The sequence below is a fragment of the Palaemon carinicauda genome, chromosome 1, assembly GCF_036898095.1.
Source record: "Palaemon carinicauda isolate YSFRI2023 chromosome 1, ASM3689809v2, whole genome shotgun sequence".
Classification (NCBI taxonomy): Eukaryota; Metazoa; Arthropoda; class Malacostraca; order Decapoda; family Palaemonidae; genus Palaemon; species Palaemon carinicauda.
The window spans coordinates 299,862,533-299,880,377 of record NC_090725.1 but is presented as its reverse complement, the minus strand read 5'-3'; the positions used below and the strand labels follow the sequence as shown (position 1 = coordinate 299,880,377).

The window sequence follows — 17,845 nt, the reverse complement described above, 5'->3', positions numbered from 1 at the left end:
GAGGGGGAGCTTCGGAGGAGGTTTGGGCGGCGGAAGAAGAGTCCCGAGAACCTTCCTCCTTCAAGGCTAACCCCGAAGGAGAACGGTCTCTCCTGGACTTCTTCTTACGCCGACGGCCAAACCTCTCCCACTGGGAGGCAGACCACTCCCTGCACTCACGGCACATGTTCTCCTGGTCACACCGTCGGCCCCGACATTGAGGGCAAAGGGTGTGCGGGTCCGTAGTTACGTCCGACATGAAAGTCCCACAAGGACGACCGGCAACTCCAGGGCATGTACGCATTGTAAAGTAATAATAATGAAGGTCAACTTCCAACCAACACACACGCTGTAAAGAGAAAGCAGAAAATTAAAGGCTGTCACGAGGACGATGAGCAGACACGTCTGATCACCGCCGAGCCAAAAGTGAAGTGAAGCAAGTCACCGGTGTGTGGAGGGGGGGAGGGGTAGCAAGCTACCCTTCCCCCACCCCCCCGCTAACTAGCGCGGGGGTAATTAACCCTTGTTAAAACTATTGGCTCGTCATTTCAGCTGCGCTAAAAGGTAAACCCAATGTAAATAGCTAAGGTTTGTATTTCGGTTACGGAACAATTAAAATTTAAAGGAATTCTCTACTGTTAAAGATATATCGTCACTACAAAGATCTGGATGTTTAGATGTCACCATCCTTGAACTACTTTCAATCATACTTTTCGGTTTTATTGGGGTTCAATTTCATGCCCCATAATTTGCATCAAGTACTAATTTTAGCTAGATCTCTGTTAAAAGGACTCAGTAAGCCCAGATCTACATCAAGAGATGGAATTGAGGCAAAGATAGCAGCATCATCTCAATATCCAACGAAATTGTTTTCTAGGTCAAGCCACGTAGCATAGGTGAATCGTATGGGCCAAGAACACTACCTTGAAGAACACCAGATAATACATTTCTGGTCACTACAGTGCTCATCAACAAATACTCTCTGCAATCTATTACTCAAAAATTCAATAACATTCTCCAACCTGTTTAAGCTTGGATACAATGGGCTCATGCTTGGCACAGTCAAAGGCAGCACTAATATCAAAGTCAATCATATGAACTTCCTGACTATAATCAAGGGATTTCTGTACAGCATTGGAAATTGCAACAAGGGCATTACATGCTCCAAAGCCTTTACAAATGCCAAATTGCAAACAAGGAAACAGATGATTACTTTCAGCATGCCTAATTAGAGGTTTTGCCAAAAGACATACAAAAACTGTATACAATATGAGAGTTATGAAAAATTGGGTGGTAATCAGCAGGGCTAGGGCAACCACAAACATATTTAACCAAATCTCCAATAAGAGCAAAAAGAACCTTTTCCTATTATCTGTAGAAAAAACAACAGATAATTTGGGTGCTAAACTATCGACCTCTTTCTAAAAAAAATGGAAGAAGCCATTTGAGACTAAACCATAAGCATCAAGGTCCATCAAGTGTTTTAATTTTATGGGGCTAAAAAGCTAAACTAGTTAGTTAAGCCTTAGGAAAACAGGATTGAGGAGATAAAGTTTCTCCTTACTATGCTTACTACCAAAAACATCAACCAAAAGGATTATTGCCTTGTCCTTCACACAATGAGTGACAGAGCAGTCTGGTTCAAGTAGAGGAGTTACTAATCCTAAACAAAAAAACAGGATAATTTGAGGGTTTTACATCATTTATGCTCCTGGGGTCTACCAGAAAGGGTTTCTTTTATGGTCAAATTGTATTCCTTTCCAATTGAAGCATAAACTCTGAAAAACAGCTCTTAACTGAGTACAGTATAGTTATGTTAAGTCAAATACGATTTGGTACCTTTCCAAAGATGATAGGCTTCCTGTTTCTCCACATACATGTTTACAATCATCACTGAATAAGTGCTTGTCCTTCACTTGGTATTTACAGTAAAAACAATAAGAAATGCTCCTCACCAATTATGATGACCAATTTTCATTCAAGACAACAAGCTCAGTCTCTTTATATAATTGAGACCAATTGAAATACAAAATATCACTGCTTGAGATTATATCGTCCTCCTCCTCCTGTCTTTGATCGCTAATAACTCAATAACTCAGCCAATTTTAAAGCGGTTGCTTTCAAACTTGACCAGCAGTATGGCCCATATGGGGGAAGGGGAAGTATAAATCAAGAAAGTCGTACAGGTGCATGCAGCAACTTCTATGCACAAAGCAAAAATTATTTAAAACTATTGTTCTTTGAGATCTTAAGAACCGTTCCATCAATTGCTTTCAAATTTTTGCTGGATATACCTTGGGCCATGATCTAGTGCAGGCACAAGTGTTAGCTAATTCTGTAGAGTAGTTTCTGAGATATCAGAAGGTTCAGCGGGACGGAGGCCCGAAGGTCTCCCAGGGTCACGAGAACCCAAAGGTTCAACATGATCGCAATCACGCTAGCCCAAAGGGTGATCGTCACGAGACCCCAAAAGGGTCAGCGTGAGCAGAACCCACAGGTTCAAAAAGACGACTCCTCACAGCCTGAGAAAGAGTACGACCTAGATGGAGAGGGGTCACAAATCCCTCCACTCTACGAACCTCCAGAGAGGAACGTAAAGCTGACTATACCCAAGAGGGAGACTGCTCAGCTTGAGAGCTACCTCCCCCAAAGGGAAGGTTTGTTCTCCGGAAGGAGAACTTCATTTAAGGCAAGGCTCTACCTGTGCCCCTGAAGGAGAACCGTAAGCATAACGGGACCGCCGATGCCCAGTGGTAGTCTTCTCTCGCAAACGAGATATGCGTTCCCCTGAAGGGGAAACCTGCCTTGGAGAATGCTCTGCTACCACCCCTGAACCCCTGGTGGGTCAGCAAAATTCTTGGTGACGGACACAGCCTCGAAGTCTGACTGACGGGCTGCAGCACCTGCACTCACAGAAGGAGGTTTAACCTCTGCAGAGGAAGAACGCCTTCTCTCCGCTCGCAATTGAAGGAGTTCGAACAAAATGTCCTTCAAAAGCAGACCACTGATGCCCAGCGATAGTCAAAAAGAAACAATATCAGTAAATGAGCAGGCGCTCCGTGGGGGAAGGGATGAAGCTGACTCCCTAGGGGAGTCAACACCGTCACTTAACCCACAGAGTTGATCTAGAGTAACCAGCTTTGGAAAGAGGTTGGGGGATAGAAGAAGAAGCTCGCAATTTCTTAGATTTCGAGGAAGACCCTGACGGCGAAGAATCGCGCTTAGAATTCTTCTTCTTGCAATGCCCAAACCTTTTCCACTGAGAGGCAGAGCACTCCTGACACTGATCGTAGGTGTTGTCCCTAGAACACAGATGGCCCCAGCAAGCCGGGCACAGCAGGTGAGGGTCCGTCTCAACGGACGACATAAAGGTACCACATGTGCGGTCCTCAGGACCAGGACAAGTACACATACCGGGACTGCAGTCTCACACAGCCTGAAACGAGAAAAAAATAAAAAGTCAAAGCAAGTCAAAGGAGGGAGAGAGCAACAGCATGTCTGCACTCTACTGAGCCTAAAAGCAAAGTGGTTACTCAGCCAAGAGGTGTGAGTGAGCGGGGTAGCCGGGCTACCCCACTCCACCCGCTAACTAGCGTTTGGGGTAGTTATCCCTCACTAAAATTGTCTTGGTTCGTCTTTCAGCTACACCGAAAGTAATACCCTATAAATAGTGGAAGGTTTGTATTTGCGCTAGAACAAATACATAACATTTAGTAATCATTTCTATGCATCACATGTAATGGACAACATACTTCATGGGTGTGGGCAGGGACTAATCTGTACGGATCTGGAGCTCTACGCATGTTAATTAGGTTGCTATGCAGTGGATACGATATTGGTGTGATAAGATAATAATGATGATGATTTAATGAAAATAAAATTTTTGTACACATGAATAAGCCTCGACAACAACTAACCTTACAATTATGTATAGAATGACTAGCCTGCGAACCATCCTTATCCAGTCTGTGACCAACTTTCAATATAACTGCTCCCCATGGTTTGATCATCACATTACCTTCTTCTTTACCATGACCGCACAATTGAAAGGACTCCAGATCATCTGTAAATAAAAGATTAATTTATCAATAAAGTAATGAGGGAATGAATTTTTTTTTTTCTAACTACGCCAACTTGAGTCCTTTAATGGGAATATGATTTTGGTGAAGTTGGAAAGGCTGTTTAAGCTTTAAATGATGTGGTTGTAGTTGCTGATGGATGGAGCTCTAACTAGTCTTGCGTAGTGGTTGGGGCGAGAAGAGTAACTTAAAGGACTCGGGTTTGTATAGCTAGGCATCATAAAAATTACTTTAAACCATTGTCCTTTACTTGGAAACTTATCCTTAGGAGGAATAAAGTTACTATAAAATGTATGGTTTACTTTCCAAGGAATTGTCAAGGCAATTGGTCCTGTACAGGAGCTGAAGTGATGACTCTTGTATATCTTCTAATGACTTGATAATTAAGTTTAACAGGTCATTGGCTTAGTCCAAATCAGATAACTGGTAGATGGTCTAGGAAGAATCTATATCCGTGTAGTGGATATGTCTGAATGTTTTGTCATTAACGAGAAATGGCATTGCATACAGTACATTTTAGTTCATCCTCCCCTTTGTTTGTGATGATGGGGGAGACACTACTGGACAAAACTTGTTTGTAAAGATAAGTTGCTTGGTCCTGCCTCAATCCAAGGGAGCTGAAGAAATAAGATGAAAAAGCCCAGTCCTTCTTACATCTCCATCTAGACCTACGCACATTGCAGACACCATCTTGAATGAGATGCTTCTTAACCTGTGAGGGAGCTGGGTTTACAACACAACTTGTTGAATAGCTACCACAGGACCAAGGGTAAAGTTATCCAGAGACCTGTGAGTATATTCTCATAGGTAGTGTGCAATGGAGGTTATCTATGGCTTGCAGACTCCTGCCTTATATACCTGCACCACTGACAGATTCTTCCTAAAAGCAAGAGTAAATTTGATATCTTTGACCTTGAGCATGATGGTCCTTCCATTGCCTTGCAGGATAGGAATGTCTGATAATTTCAAGAAAAAAGAAAGTGTTCTTCAATATCTTCTTAACAATATCGGCACTTAGAGAGATTATCTAGAGCACTGCATGGAGTTCTGAGTTCTCTTTATTTAGCATCATATAGTGACCTTTCAGGTCAGAGAAGAGTCATGCTGATACCCACTATAGTCCATTTCTTTTAGCGATGCATATTTGCACCGACTCGCAGCGGTGCCCTTTTAGCTCGGAAAAGTTTCCGGATCGCTGATTGGTTGGATAAGATAATTCTAACCAATCAGAGATCAGGAAACTTTTCCGAGCTAAAAGGGCACCGCCGCGAGTCGGTGCAAATATGCATTGCTAAAAGAAATGGACTATAGTTGCTTACTTGCGAAGAAGAGATGGAGAAAGAGTGAAATCTGGAGTAGGGAACAGTTGGGTTCCTAGACTAGGTCAAGAATTTTGGAGCAAATGTGAAGGAGACTAGAGTGATATCTCATTTTGGGGCTTGAGTTCCTGGGGAAGGCAAGACTGTTTGAGGTTCCTCACGAGCTTGGACGATTCACACTAAGAGGAAAAGTCTAAGCTCTTCAGGCTGAAACTAGGCTAAAGGCTGAGAGAGATCTATTTACCAGAATACTGAGAGGAGCTTCTCATGATAAAGGTAGATGAGGAAATCTGCAATCCATTGAAGAGACAAAAAGTATCCCGTCTATGACAACAATTGCAGATGGGTAGTTTTCTTGGCATATCCTAGTAGCATTTGCTGTGTAGCCAGTTAGGTGCCACCACGGTCCTCCTAAGGGAGGATGTTGTCAATCTGTTGAGTAATCAGCAAATAAGATAGAAGGGCCAAAAACTTATCCATCCAGATTATCCGTGGGATGTTGTGAGACACCCTTGAACACTGCCGACGGGTCTAGAACTTAAGAGCAGAACACAGGAAGTTTCTTGTCCAACCAAACGAGAAACTAATTAATAGATGGTGATCCCTGAAATGCACGAAGCCTTTCTGTCTTACAAGGATGTAGATATCACTCTGACCCTACACCATGGCCCCTGGCACTTGAGTATGCCTTCTAGAATATTCCTTTTGTCTGGAATGAACCTTGCTGACAGTTATACCTCATGTTCAATTACCGAGGTGTGCGGCTGCTAGACGGCAATAGAAGACTTTCTGAGGTACCCACACATCTGTTTCGCCACAGCGTGCAAAAAATCTTTGCAATAGGAAATGCTGAATAACCTCCAGGCATGGTCGTAGGGATGCAAATGTCTTGTGAAATATCTCTGCGTGTGGTTGCCGAAGAAAGTTGTGTAGCAGCGGAATCTCCCTCGGAACCTCTGTCAAAAGAAGGAGGTCTGGGTACTATTCTGCTTGTTGCCACAGTGATGCTATTTTAGTCACTGATAGGTTGTGAGACATCCTCACTTTATAGAGGAGTCTCCTCATTAGGCAAAACGGAATCTCCTCACTAGGCCGAACGGGGGGAACACATAAACCTCCAGATTGTCCCATGGGTGTTGGAAGGTGTCCTGAAAGGCCACCACCTGTGGGTCTGGTACTGGTGAGCATTACATTGGAAGTTTCTAGTTGAGAGACATTGTGAACAGGTCTAATACCTGAGAACCCAAAAAAAGTCAAGACTGTGTTAGCTATAAGGGGATGCAAAGACCACTCGGAACCAACTATCTGAGTCCTCCTGCTTAGATTGTCTGCCAGAATGTTTTTGCCTGGAATGAACCAGGCAGACAGGGGGACTGTATTTTCTTCTGCACACTACAGAATTTCCATGGCTAGATGGCAAGCAAAGCCACCGTGAAAAAAGTATCTCCTTGTTTGTTTAGGTATACCACTACCGTCATGTTGTCGATCATCAACATTACAGAATTACCCAAAATAAGCTGTTGGAAGGGCTAAATGACTGCCATCATTTCCAAGAGGTTTATGTGGTGCTACCGATCGGAATCAGACAACAGCCCGGAGGCTACGTGCTGCAGCAGGTGAGACCCCACCTTTCTTTTGAGGCATACGTGAAGAACATCAAATCCGAGGAGAAGAGAGAAGATCTACCCCTTGGAGAAGGTTGGTATCTAGCACCCACCAATTCAAGTTCTCCAGTCCTACCAGAACAGTAAAAGTACTAGAGCTACTAAATGCTTCCAGTTCTCGGATGTGTCGACGCATGCAAACATTTCTTCCCTTTGTGGGAAAATTGGTACAGTATACAGTACATTCCCTTGGTACAAGACCAAGTACAGGTAATGGGACCTGTACGTACGGATAATCTTTCCTGGAATAGGATAGTTTTCGCCAGGCAGGGCTTCCATTTCTCCCAAAAGAGAGAGAGGTATCATCCAGGATAGTGCAAGAAGGGCATCAGCTTTCATCCCTGCCTACCATGAGCTTGCTCGATACCATCAAGAGCAGAAAGTACTTGTGATACTTCTTCCAAGAGGGATAGTTTTTGGCATGAACCCATCCTTGTATGAGGTGGTAAACAAGTAGCACTACTTATGTCCTCATAACTAGAAAAGATTTCTACTCCTATTAGTTCAGATATTAGCATCAGATCAATAGCACAATCCATTTTCATTGTCCCCCTAATAATACTGTTAACTTCATAATTAGTTACATTGTTAAATCTATCACTTAATTCCTTGTCCGGCTGCAGCTTTATTTTTTATTCCAATTTCAATATAACCGTAGGCTTAATATTATCATATTACTAGCTAAGCTACAACCCTAGTTAGAAAAGCAAGATGCTATAAACCCAAGGGATCCAATTGGGAAAAATAGCCCAGTGAGGAAAGGAAACAAGGACATAAATAAACAAGAGAAGTAATGAATAAAATATTATAAAAACAGTAAAAACATTAAAACTGATGTCATATATAACGGATTTTGAGCGAAGCGAAAAATCTATTTTTGGGTGAGATAGCCATGGCGTCCTGATGGAAGGTTCCTTTTTGGTAGCTTCCTTGGGTAAATAACTACTAAGATATTCCCAGAGAATTTAACCACAGGTTATCACAGAATTCTAACTTCTGGAGCGAGTATCCTAAAGGTTTCCCTTTAAGACATCGTATATCAACAGGGGACGCATGTATTAAAGCGCCACATAGCTATCTACACCCCGAACAGAGATAATGCTTCGGTGTGTAAGGGCTGAGAATAGCTGGGAGCCGTTCCATAGCTAATCTCATTCGTGGCTACTTCTGGTACTCGAGACGTAAACAAACGGGCGCCATTGCTTAAATGACGTCACGTCCGTCTTCATCCTGAAGCCAGTTGCTTGCCGATCACCATGATACAGCAGAGCAGGGTGGGACCTAAAAACTGGACGAAGTAGCAGGGAGGGTCCATCAGGACGCCATGGCTATCTCACCCAAAAATAGATTTTTCGCTTCGCTCAAAATCCGTTTTTTGGGCTCAAGCCATGGCGTCCTGATGGAAGAATACCAGAGAATCAATGTATCGTGGTAGATTTTCCCCTATTAGTAAGTGCCAAGGCATTGACAAAATAGCATAGTAATCTTGGTAAAAGAACCGTAGGGAAGAATCATCCTGCCCTCCTTGGCAGTGAAGTTCCCACGGGCCATGCCGACGTCAAAGTGGTATTGAAGGGCTATTCACCCTGATAGAAGAACTTGAAGAACTTGGAGACGAAGCTGAATGTTTGGCATTCGTATAGGAACATTCTGAAAAGCAGACCAGTGGTGGTTGGGCACTGTGTGCTGAGAAGGGTGATTCATCTCCAGGGTATGAAGAGTAAGTATTCGTATTGGAACAGTACATAATCAGAGTGAATATAAATTAAGAGTTAGTATCTTAATTTCTCCATAACCATAAGGAAAAAGGGGATAATAAAACTATGACAGGCATGTATTTCATAGTAAGTAGGAGCTGATTGAGACGCACAGGTAATACAATAGAAATTTTATTTCACAAATGCAGAAATTAAATGAATTGCAGCAATAAGTAAAGTTTATTTACAGTAATTATAATGTACATAGTAATAAAGACTTGCTCTTGAATCTGAAAAGGAATTTCAAGTTTATTAGTAGGCACTCGTTCTCGAAGAACGTAAGTCTTTGATTAAAAAACACATCATGCTCAGGGCATGTGGCACTTGTGTGACAACTATGACATTTCACCTGGGATAAGAACAGTTATAAAAGCACTAAATGTTTTCGACATCACTATGTATCGCTCGAGGGTCAACATAGGCACCCGAAGAGTTAGAGTCCCAAGTAACTCACTGTTCTATGCAGTTAGGTGCAGGTTTCATAACACTACCTGCGGCTACCACAAAATGTTTGACTTCGTGCACTTGTTTCGCATAATGTTTAAAGAAAACGCGCGAGGACTTCCAGCCTGTGAAGTTTTTAAGGCTTTCAAAGTCCATACTCTGAAAGAAATTCAGAGATGATGCAACTTTCCTAGGATCATGACCGGCGGGTGTACTGTCAGGATCCGCTCTGCGAATGAAGTAGGTGATTTTCGCTTCTAATTGTTTCAGTGACAGGTCGCTGCCCGATGTTTCTCCTTTGAAGAGTTGGCCTCCACCAAAATTCGAAGTTCTGCGAAGATAGACCTTGAGGCTCTCTACTGGGCATAAAGAGACATCTTCCTTCAGGGGGCATATTCTCCAGGGGCCCCATCTTTTGGTGGGTAATTCATTTTTGGCGAGAAACGTCGGATCAGGGGAGAGGGTAACGTCTCCTGTATCGGTAAACAGGATGTGCCCTTCCTCTCTTGATAATGCCACTATTTCGCTGACTCGGGCTCCCGAAGCAAGAGCAAAGAGAAATATAACTTTCTGAGTCAGATCCTTGAGAGGGCATGAATCATTATCCAAGTTGGAGGCGAAATGGAGCACCTTGTCTAATGACCAGGAGATCGGTTTCGGTGGGGGTGCTGGACGTAGGCGAGCACATGCTTTCGGTAGTTTATTGAAGATGTCGCTGGACAGATCAATTTGGAAGGCATACAGAATTGGTCTGGTCAAGGCCGATTTGCAGGTTGAAATCGTATTGGCTGCAAATCCCTGTCCATGAAGGTGAATAAAGAAGGACATGCAGAAATCAATTGTGATTTCCTTAGGATTTTTTGTCTTGACGAAGGAGACCCATTTCCTCCAGGATGATTCGTATTGCCGTCTTGTGGATTCGGTCTTGTATTCCTCTAGGAAGTCCAGACTTTTCTTCGAGATCCCAAACCTCTTCTTTACGGCTAGGGAGAGAAAATCATGAGATGAAGGTCCTTGATTTTCGATGATGAAGCGAAGACAGTCGACTTCTGTACTTGTTGGGAGAGAACTGGGCCCGGGAGAGGGATCAGCTTGGGCTGCAGCTCCAGGACCAGGGGGTACCAGTTGCTCCGGGGCCACTTGGGAGCCACTAGGGCCGCTGTCCCTTTGAAGATTCTCAGTTTGGAGAGGACTTTCAGCAGAAGGTTGGTGGGAGGGAACAGGTAGATCTTGGACCATCTGTTCCAGTCCAGTGACATGGCATCCACTGCTTCTGCCTTGGGGTCCTCGTACGGGGCCACATACCAAGGAAGTTGATTGTTGTCGCTCGTTGCGAAGAGATCTATCTGAAGTTCTGGGACTTGGTGAGAGATGAAGGAGAATGATCTTGCGTCTAGAGACCATTCCGACTCTATCGGGTTTGTTCGAGATAGAGCATCCGCTGTCACGTTGCGGAATCCTTGTAGGTGAACTGCAGACAGGTGCCACTTCTTCTTCTCTGCCAGACGGAAGATTGGGAGAAGCACCTGATTTATCTGGGGCGATCTTGAGCCTTGGCGATTGAGACAACGAACTACCACCGAGTTGTCTAGGGTTAGACGAATGTGGATCGAGGGAGGCGGGGATAATTTCTTCAGAGTTAGAAGGACCGCCATGGCCTCCAAGATGTTTATGTGGAACGTCTTGAACAGGGGAGACCAGGTGCCTTGAGCCTGTTTTTGGTGGGAGTGACCTCCCCAACCCTCCAGCGAAGCGTCCGTGTGGATGTTGAGTGATGGAGGAGGGTGTTGAAGAGGAATGGACCTTTTCAGGGCCTTTGCTTCCGACCACGGCTTGAGGAGAAGTCGAAGTCTGTTTGGGAGCCGTCTCTTGAGGTCTCTTCGAGCGATGGATGCAGAACTTCTCCAGACTCCCGCGGCATCCTTTAGCTGTGCACGAAGCACTGGGTTTGTTACTGAGGTGAACTGTAGAGAGCCTAGAACTCGTTCCTGCTGGCGTCTTGAAATTCGTTTGGATTTCAGTAGTCGCTTGACAGACCCTGCTATTTCCTTCCTTTTCTTCTGGGGGATGGAAAGGCGGTGTGAATGAAGGTTCCATTGGATTCCTAACCACTGGAACTTCTGAGCTGGAGAGAGGCGAGATTTCTTCTCGTTGATCTTGAATCCCAGGTGTTCTAGGTACTGGGTGACTTTGTTGCAAGATTTTACACAATCTTCGGGCGATGGAGCCCAGACTAGCCAGTCGTCGAGGTAGGCCATCACCTGGACGTCTCGGAGGCGGAGCTGTTGTACTATGGCGTCCGCCAGCTTTGTGAAGATCCGAGGGGCCACATTGAGGCCGAAGGGCATGGCCCGGAAGGCGTAGCTTTTCCTTTGGAGTCGAAATCCTAGGTAGGAGGAAGCGTGATGGTTCATTGGAACGTGCCAGTAGGCATCCGCCAGGTCTATGGAGACCGTGTAGGAACCTCGAGGCAGAAGGGTCCTTATTTGTTGAAGAGTCAGCATCTTGAACTTGTCGTTCGCTATGAACTTGTTGAGGGGGGATAAGTCCAGAATGACTCTGAGTTTGTCGGAGTCTTTCTTGGGGACACAAAACAGTCTTCCTTGGAACCTGGTGGACTTTACCTTCCTTATCACCTTCTTGTTCAAGAGATCTAGGACATATTCTTCCAGAAGGGGGGTTGATTGTTGGAAGAACTGCTGGAATGTTGGGGGCGGTTGAGTCCAACTCCAGCCTAGACCCTTCTTGACGATGCTGTGTGCCCAGGGATCGAAGGTCCAACGATCCTGGAATTGGCGGAGTCTTCCTCCCACCGGAAGCACTTCATTGCTTCTGGTGTCCCGAGGGCTTGCTGCCTCGGCCGCTAGCTCCCTTTCCTCCTCTGCCTCTGGAGGGACGGCGAGACGCGTCTCTGCTTGCACCTCTGTTTGAGCCTCTACCTTTGGGACGAAAGGTAGTCGTCTGTTGCTCGAAAGCAGGGGTGAAGACCGGTGACTGTGACAACACCGGTTGGGTGACCAATTGAAAGGTCTGTTGTGGCTGAGCTGCCACTTGGGAGGTAGCGGGTCCCGGAAACTGACGTCTTGGTTGACGTTGCTGGGGTTTCTGTTTTGAGGATTTCCTCTTAGGTTGAGGTCCGTCGTCCTGAGAGGGTTTCCTCTTTCTTGACATGCCCCACTTGTGGAGAAGGTTCCTATTCTCCGTGGCGGCTTTGTCGGTGATTTCCTTCACAAGGTCAGAAGGAAAGAGGTGTTTGCCCCAGATGTTGGAGGAAATCAGCCTCCGGGGTTCGTGTTTCACAGTGGCACCTGCGAACACGAATTCACGACAGGCTCTCCGAGCCTTCATGAAGTGGTATAAGTCCTTCATCAGGGTTGCCATGTGGGATTTGGCAAGCACCATGTAGTGGTCTGGTACTCTGGTGTCACAGGCCATAATTTCAAGTTGGACTTGGTGGGACATGGATGCTGCGAGCCTCTCCTTCGTGTCTTGTTCCCGACGAAGGAGGTGATCGTTGAGCTTCGGGAGGTCTTCGTTAAACTGACGTCCGGCGACGTCAGGATCTAGCTTTCCCACGACGAACGTATGCTGGATGTCCTTCCAGCGTCGAGCGTCAGGGGGAGTAACTATGGAGAAGGGTCTGCACTCCTCCAGTGCAGGGCAGGCTTTCCCCTCTTCCACAGCTTTAAGGCACGCAGCGAAGGCCTTTTCCGAGAATGGAAGTACCGCATTTTCAGGTGCGACATAAGTAGGGTGCTTCTTGCTCAGGGCCGGAAGCTTAGAGCAGGTAAAACCCCTACTCTTGAACGTGTTGGCTAGCATAGCCTGGGCCTTCGCGAGATCGAACACTATCTCTTCCTTCGGTTCGGTCTCTTCTTTAGAGGCAGGTTCAGAGCGAAGTCGGACGTAACAGTCCGGGTAGGCCTCGAAGTTTGGGAAGAACTCTACGTCTTCCAAAGGGACCGTGCCGATCTTGTCGCTGACGAAGATCCTGCCGGTCGCGATAACCATATGCTCAGCATACCTCCATGGGTTGGCATGTGAGCAAGCGGGGAGATCCTTAACCGAAATCCACTTCGGTTCTCTGGATCCCATCATGGACCTGATGAACTCCTGATTCTCCTTTAACCTGTCGTCCATGACGGCTCTAATCAACCGGATCATTTCTTGAGTGGATGAAGAGGGATCCGGGGTCGTGGAGGTAGACGGGATAGACACTTCCGTCGGTGTAGGAGTAGGGGCGGAGATGGAAGGAGGAGCGACCTCTTGCTCCGACTCGGCGTATTCCACCTGGTCTTCGTCATCTTCAGCTCCTTGAGCCATAAGGGTCTTCTCCGTGTCTTCCGAGACATCCGACATATGTTCGTCATCTTCGGAATCCAAACGGCACTCGTGCATGGACTGGGCCATGACAACATCAGGTTCCACTGTAATTTGGACAGTGGGAATCAAATCCTTGGGTACCACTGAATCAGGGGAGGCCTTAGGGAACAGGAGTGACCTCATTTCTTCAGTAGACAGGTACGGTCCGGTGGCATTCTTCTGGAAGCCACGCACCCACTTGCGTAGCTTCTCCCGAGAAGTGTCCCTGACCTCCGCTGAGGGAGGGTTATAGAAGGCATCAACTAGGTGAGCCTGGCAGACCGTACAATTCAGTGGGTCCCAGAATTTCAGATCCCCTTTCTTGTTAGCACAAGGGGCGTGAGTCCTGCAAGCCGTATGCCCGTAGAAGTGCGGCCGTTTCACAGCGCAGAAGTCGAAGTCACACTTCATCTGCTCCTCCTGTGGAAGAAAGAGAAAATGAGTATGGGGGGAGTCATAAGAGTGGTTCTTAAGCTAAGTTAAGATTAATCATTAATTTTAACTTAATGAAGGGTGTGATGCATAGAGATTGAAGTAGTAAAGAAAACATACTCCATGCATCCCGCCCGGCTGGCTACCGCAAGCTTTATCCTTGGATAATCCGAGATGGCCGAAGGCACAGGATAGTATTCCTTAAAATTCCACAGGGCAATGGAATTCCATGGAAAAAACCAAGGATAAGTTTGGGACCGAGATCACTCAGTCCCAAATGAGGGAGCTAACAGGTCCCTTAGGGTAACTGCTTCCGGCAACCAGCCGCGCTAAGATGCACGCAGCATGCTGGAATTTTGAAGAATGCAAAGAGACAGCATGATTACTAATAGAACAGTACCAAGGCACTGATCTTAAGAGTGTAAACAGGCCATCTGTTTGCAGTGTAGGGCTATCAGTATTCATATGATAGCTAGTAGAAGGGGGTGCAAGTAGACTTGACGCCTCCGGGGGGTTCCGGCAGACCTCCGGCACGCCGGAGGCCGCTCCAGCAGAGTTTCTGGCATTAGAACAGACAATATGTAAGTCAAGAGTAATACCAGGGTGGCGGCCGCCGGCACAACGGTGGCACGCCGGCAGAGGAGCGGCGGCTCCGGCAGTCGGAGGATGCCGGATTGGTGACTGGGACAAGGATGGTTATAGCTGAACCAGGTTGCCGGCAGTGGATGCCGGCACTCCGGTGGCCGACCGGCAGGCGGACGGCGAAGCTAGGAGGAAGGAGGAGAGCCATCGGCGGGAGCCGGCGGCGGTCGACAGTCCCCCGGCACGCGGGGGGCTGGCGGCATGAGGGTAGGGGAGAGTCACCAAGGTAGGAGGCGGGTATCGCCGACAGTGGAGGCGGCAAGGAACCGGCACCCGGATAGTGAGAGAGACAGGGGGAGGGATGTAAGAAGTCCAGTCATGGACTCCCAGACATCCCCCCCTGAGAGGGTGTACCCATGATAGAGGCAGGCTCTATCACCCAGGAGCAGGGGTCTCAGAGGACCGGGAGCTAGGGTAGCCCAAGGGAGGGCTAGGGGACACCCAAAGAGGGGGGAGACCTCCACATGCAGAACACATCCAGTGGCTAACCCCATAGGACACTATGAAGGGTATATGTACCAGAGCGGACTGCACATGGAAGCTCGGGGTAGCCCTATCACTCCACCCTAAGGAGGAGTTGTAGGACAGGGGACAGATGGGTATAGACTAACCTAAGTGTAGGCTAGGCTATACAAGAGATAGGTGGGGAGGGGAGAAGAGAAGAGTCTTCCAAGGAAGGGGTTCTGTACCAGAGTGGCCACTAGGGAAAGGGAGGACACTCCCTAACCTAAGATAAGGCAGCCAAGCTGAAACGGTGCATGGGTACAGTTTCAGCAGGGGACAGAGTAACCTTACAAAACCTAACCTAGAGCAGGGCTAAGAGCCCTGAACTAGGAAAGATAGAAGACATATCGCTATCGCAGGACAGTCATAGACTATTCCTAGCCATAGAGGAAGGGCTAGCCTTTCCTCACTCTCGGACGCAACCCTAAGGGGGGTTCATTCCCTTAGGGAGGACTGAGAGGCGATAAATACTCCATTAGACACTTGATCCTTCTACTTAGAAAGGGAATCAAGGCTAAACAAAGGGAATGCCAAGGCAGGGGATGAAGGAAGCATATAGGGGTCCTACAAGTAGGTTAGGTTAGGAAGGGACACTAACTAACCTATCCCCTATATGGTCCCTGAAGGCGAAAAAACACTTGCATCACGGTCGAAAGTATTGTAAAATAATGCCACTATCTTCATAACTTAGTCTAGGATCACTAAAAAATCATGCATGAACACTTATAAATAGGCGCTCTGGCCTGGGGGCTATAGAAGCCGACTGGTATGAGGTCAATCGATGACCGATAAAAAGCGTCGAAACACGATATAAAAGTTCCTAGCTATGAAGACTAAATAAACTAATGTAATCGATTAGTAAATAAGGCCGGAAGCGTTGTTGTGGCTAACTAAATAAGGCATGCATAACAACAACGACGCCATAAAATGGCGGGTCCGGTAGAGGCACAGCTCTGCCACAAAACAGCAATTATCTCGGAAAGTAATATTTACTTTACGGTCAGAGCTTAACTAAACAATACTGGAACCTTGTACTCAACTTTCCAGAAGAAGGCGAGGCTGAAGGTAGCGACATAACGTAGATGCAAAGCGATAAGTAAAGCACAGGGAAAATCCGTCTAAGTAGGGCGAGCTACTGAACAAAGGATGAAGACGGACGTGACGTCATTTAAGCAATGGCGCCCGTTTGTTTACGTCTCGAGTACCAGAAGTAGCCACGAATGAGATTAGCTATGGAACGGCTCCCAGCTATTCTCAGCCCTTACACACCGAAGCATTATCTCTGTTCGGGGTGTAGATAGCTATGTGGCGCTTTAATACATGCGTCCCCTGTTGATATACGATGTCTTAAAGGGAAACCTTTAGGATACTCGCTCCAGAAGTTAGAATTCTGTGATAACCTGTGGTTAAATTCTCTGGGAATATCTTAGTAGTTATTTACCCAAGGAAGCTACCAAAAAGGAACCTTCCATCAGGACGCCATGGCTTGAGCCCAAAAAAATATGTTATTTTGATTATAAAATAAATTTTTGAATATACTTACCCGGTGATTATATAGCTGCAACTCTGTTGCTCGACAGACAACTCTACGGAAAAACTCGCCAGCGATCGCTACACAGGTTGCGGGTGTGCCCAACAGCGCCATCTGTCGACCAGATACCCAGCTCTCAATGTAAACAAAGACTCAATTTTCTCCTCGTCCCACTGCGTCTCTATTGGGGAGGAAGGGAGGGTCATTTAATTTATAATCACCGGGTAAGTATATTCAAAAATTTATTTTATAATCAAAATAAAATTTTTCAATATTTAACTTAGCCGGTGATTATATAGCTGATTCACACCCAGGATGGTGGGTAGAGACCAGTAATATATGTTTACACTTTTATGAGCTAAGAGTTTTTTATTTCATTTTAGAAGTTATCAAAATAACAAAAACAAAATAAATAGGTACCTGGTAAGGAAGTCGACTTGAACAATTACTCTGCCTTTTAAGTACGTCTTCCTTACGGAGCCTCGCGATCCTCTTAGGATGCTGATCAACCCCTAGGATCTGAAGTATCAAGGGTTGCAACCCATACAACAGGACCTCATCAAACCCCTAATCTTGGCGCTCTCAAGAAATGACTTTGACCACCCGCCAAATCAACCGGGATGCGAAAGGCTTCTTAGCCTTCCGGACAACCCCTAAAAAAACAACATTTCAAGAGACAGATTAAAAGGATAAGGAATTAGGGAATTGTAGTGGTTGAGCCCTCACCCACTACTGCACTCGCTGCTACGAATGGTCCCAGTGTGTAGCAGTTCTTGTAAAGAGACTGGACATCTTTCAAGTAAAATGACGCGAACACTGACTTGCTTCTCCAATAGGTTGCGTCCATTATACTTTGCAGAGATATATTTTGCTTAAAGGCCACGGAAGTTGTTACAGCTCTAACTTCGTGCGTCTTCACCTTAAGCAAAGTTCGGTCTTCCTCACTCAGATGTGAATGAGCTTCTCGTATTAACAATCTGATAAAGTCTGACCAAGCATTCTTTGACATAGGCAAGGATGGTTTCTTAACTGAACACCATAAAGCTTCAGATTGGCCTTGTAAAGGTTTAGTACGCTATAAATAGAACTTAAGAGCTCTAACAGGGCATAAGACTCTTTCTAGTTCATTGCC

The 17,845-nt window shown here is 46.1% G+C and overlaps 1 protein-coding gene across 3 annotated transcripts in view; it reads right to left on the bottom strand.

The window, feature by feature from the left end:
- The window catches only part of LOC137658162 (uncharacterized), an 84,338-nt gene that overhangs the window by 53,944 nt on the left and 12,549 nt on the right, over positions 1-17,845 (bottom strand). For all 3 annotated transcript variants that reach the window (XR_011047268.1, XM_068392845.1, XM_068392856.1), the window contains exon 2: positions 3,897-4,042. Coding sequence is in view for 2 of the 3 variants with exons in the window: in XM_068392845.1 (XP_068248946.1) it covers positions 3,897-4,042 (146 nt within the window). In the remaining variant the exon portion in view is untranslated. The remainder of the gene's footprint in view (positions 1-3,896; positions 4,043-17,845) is intronic.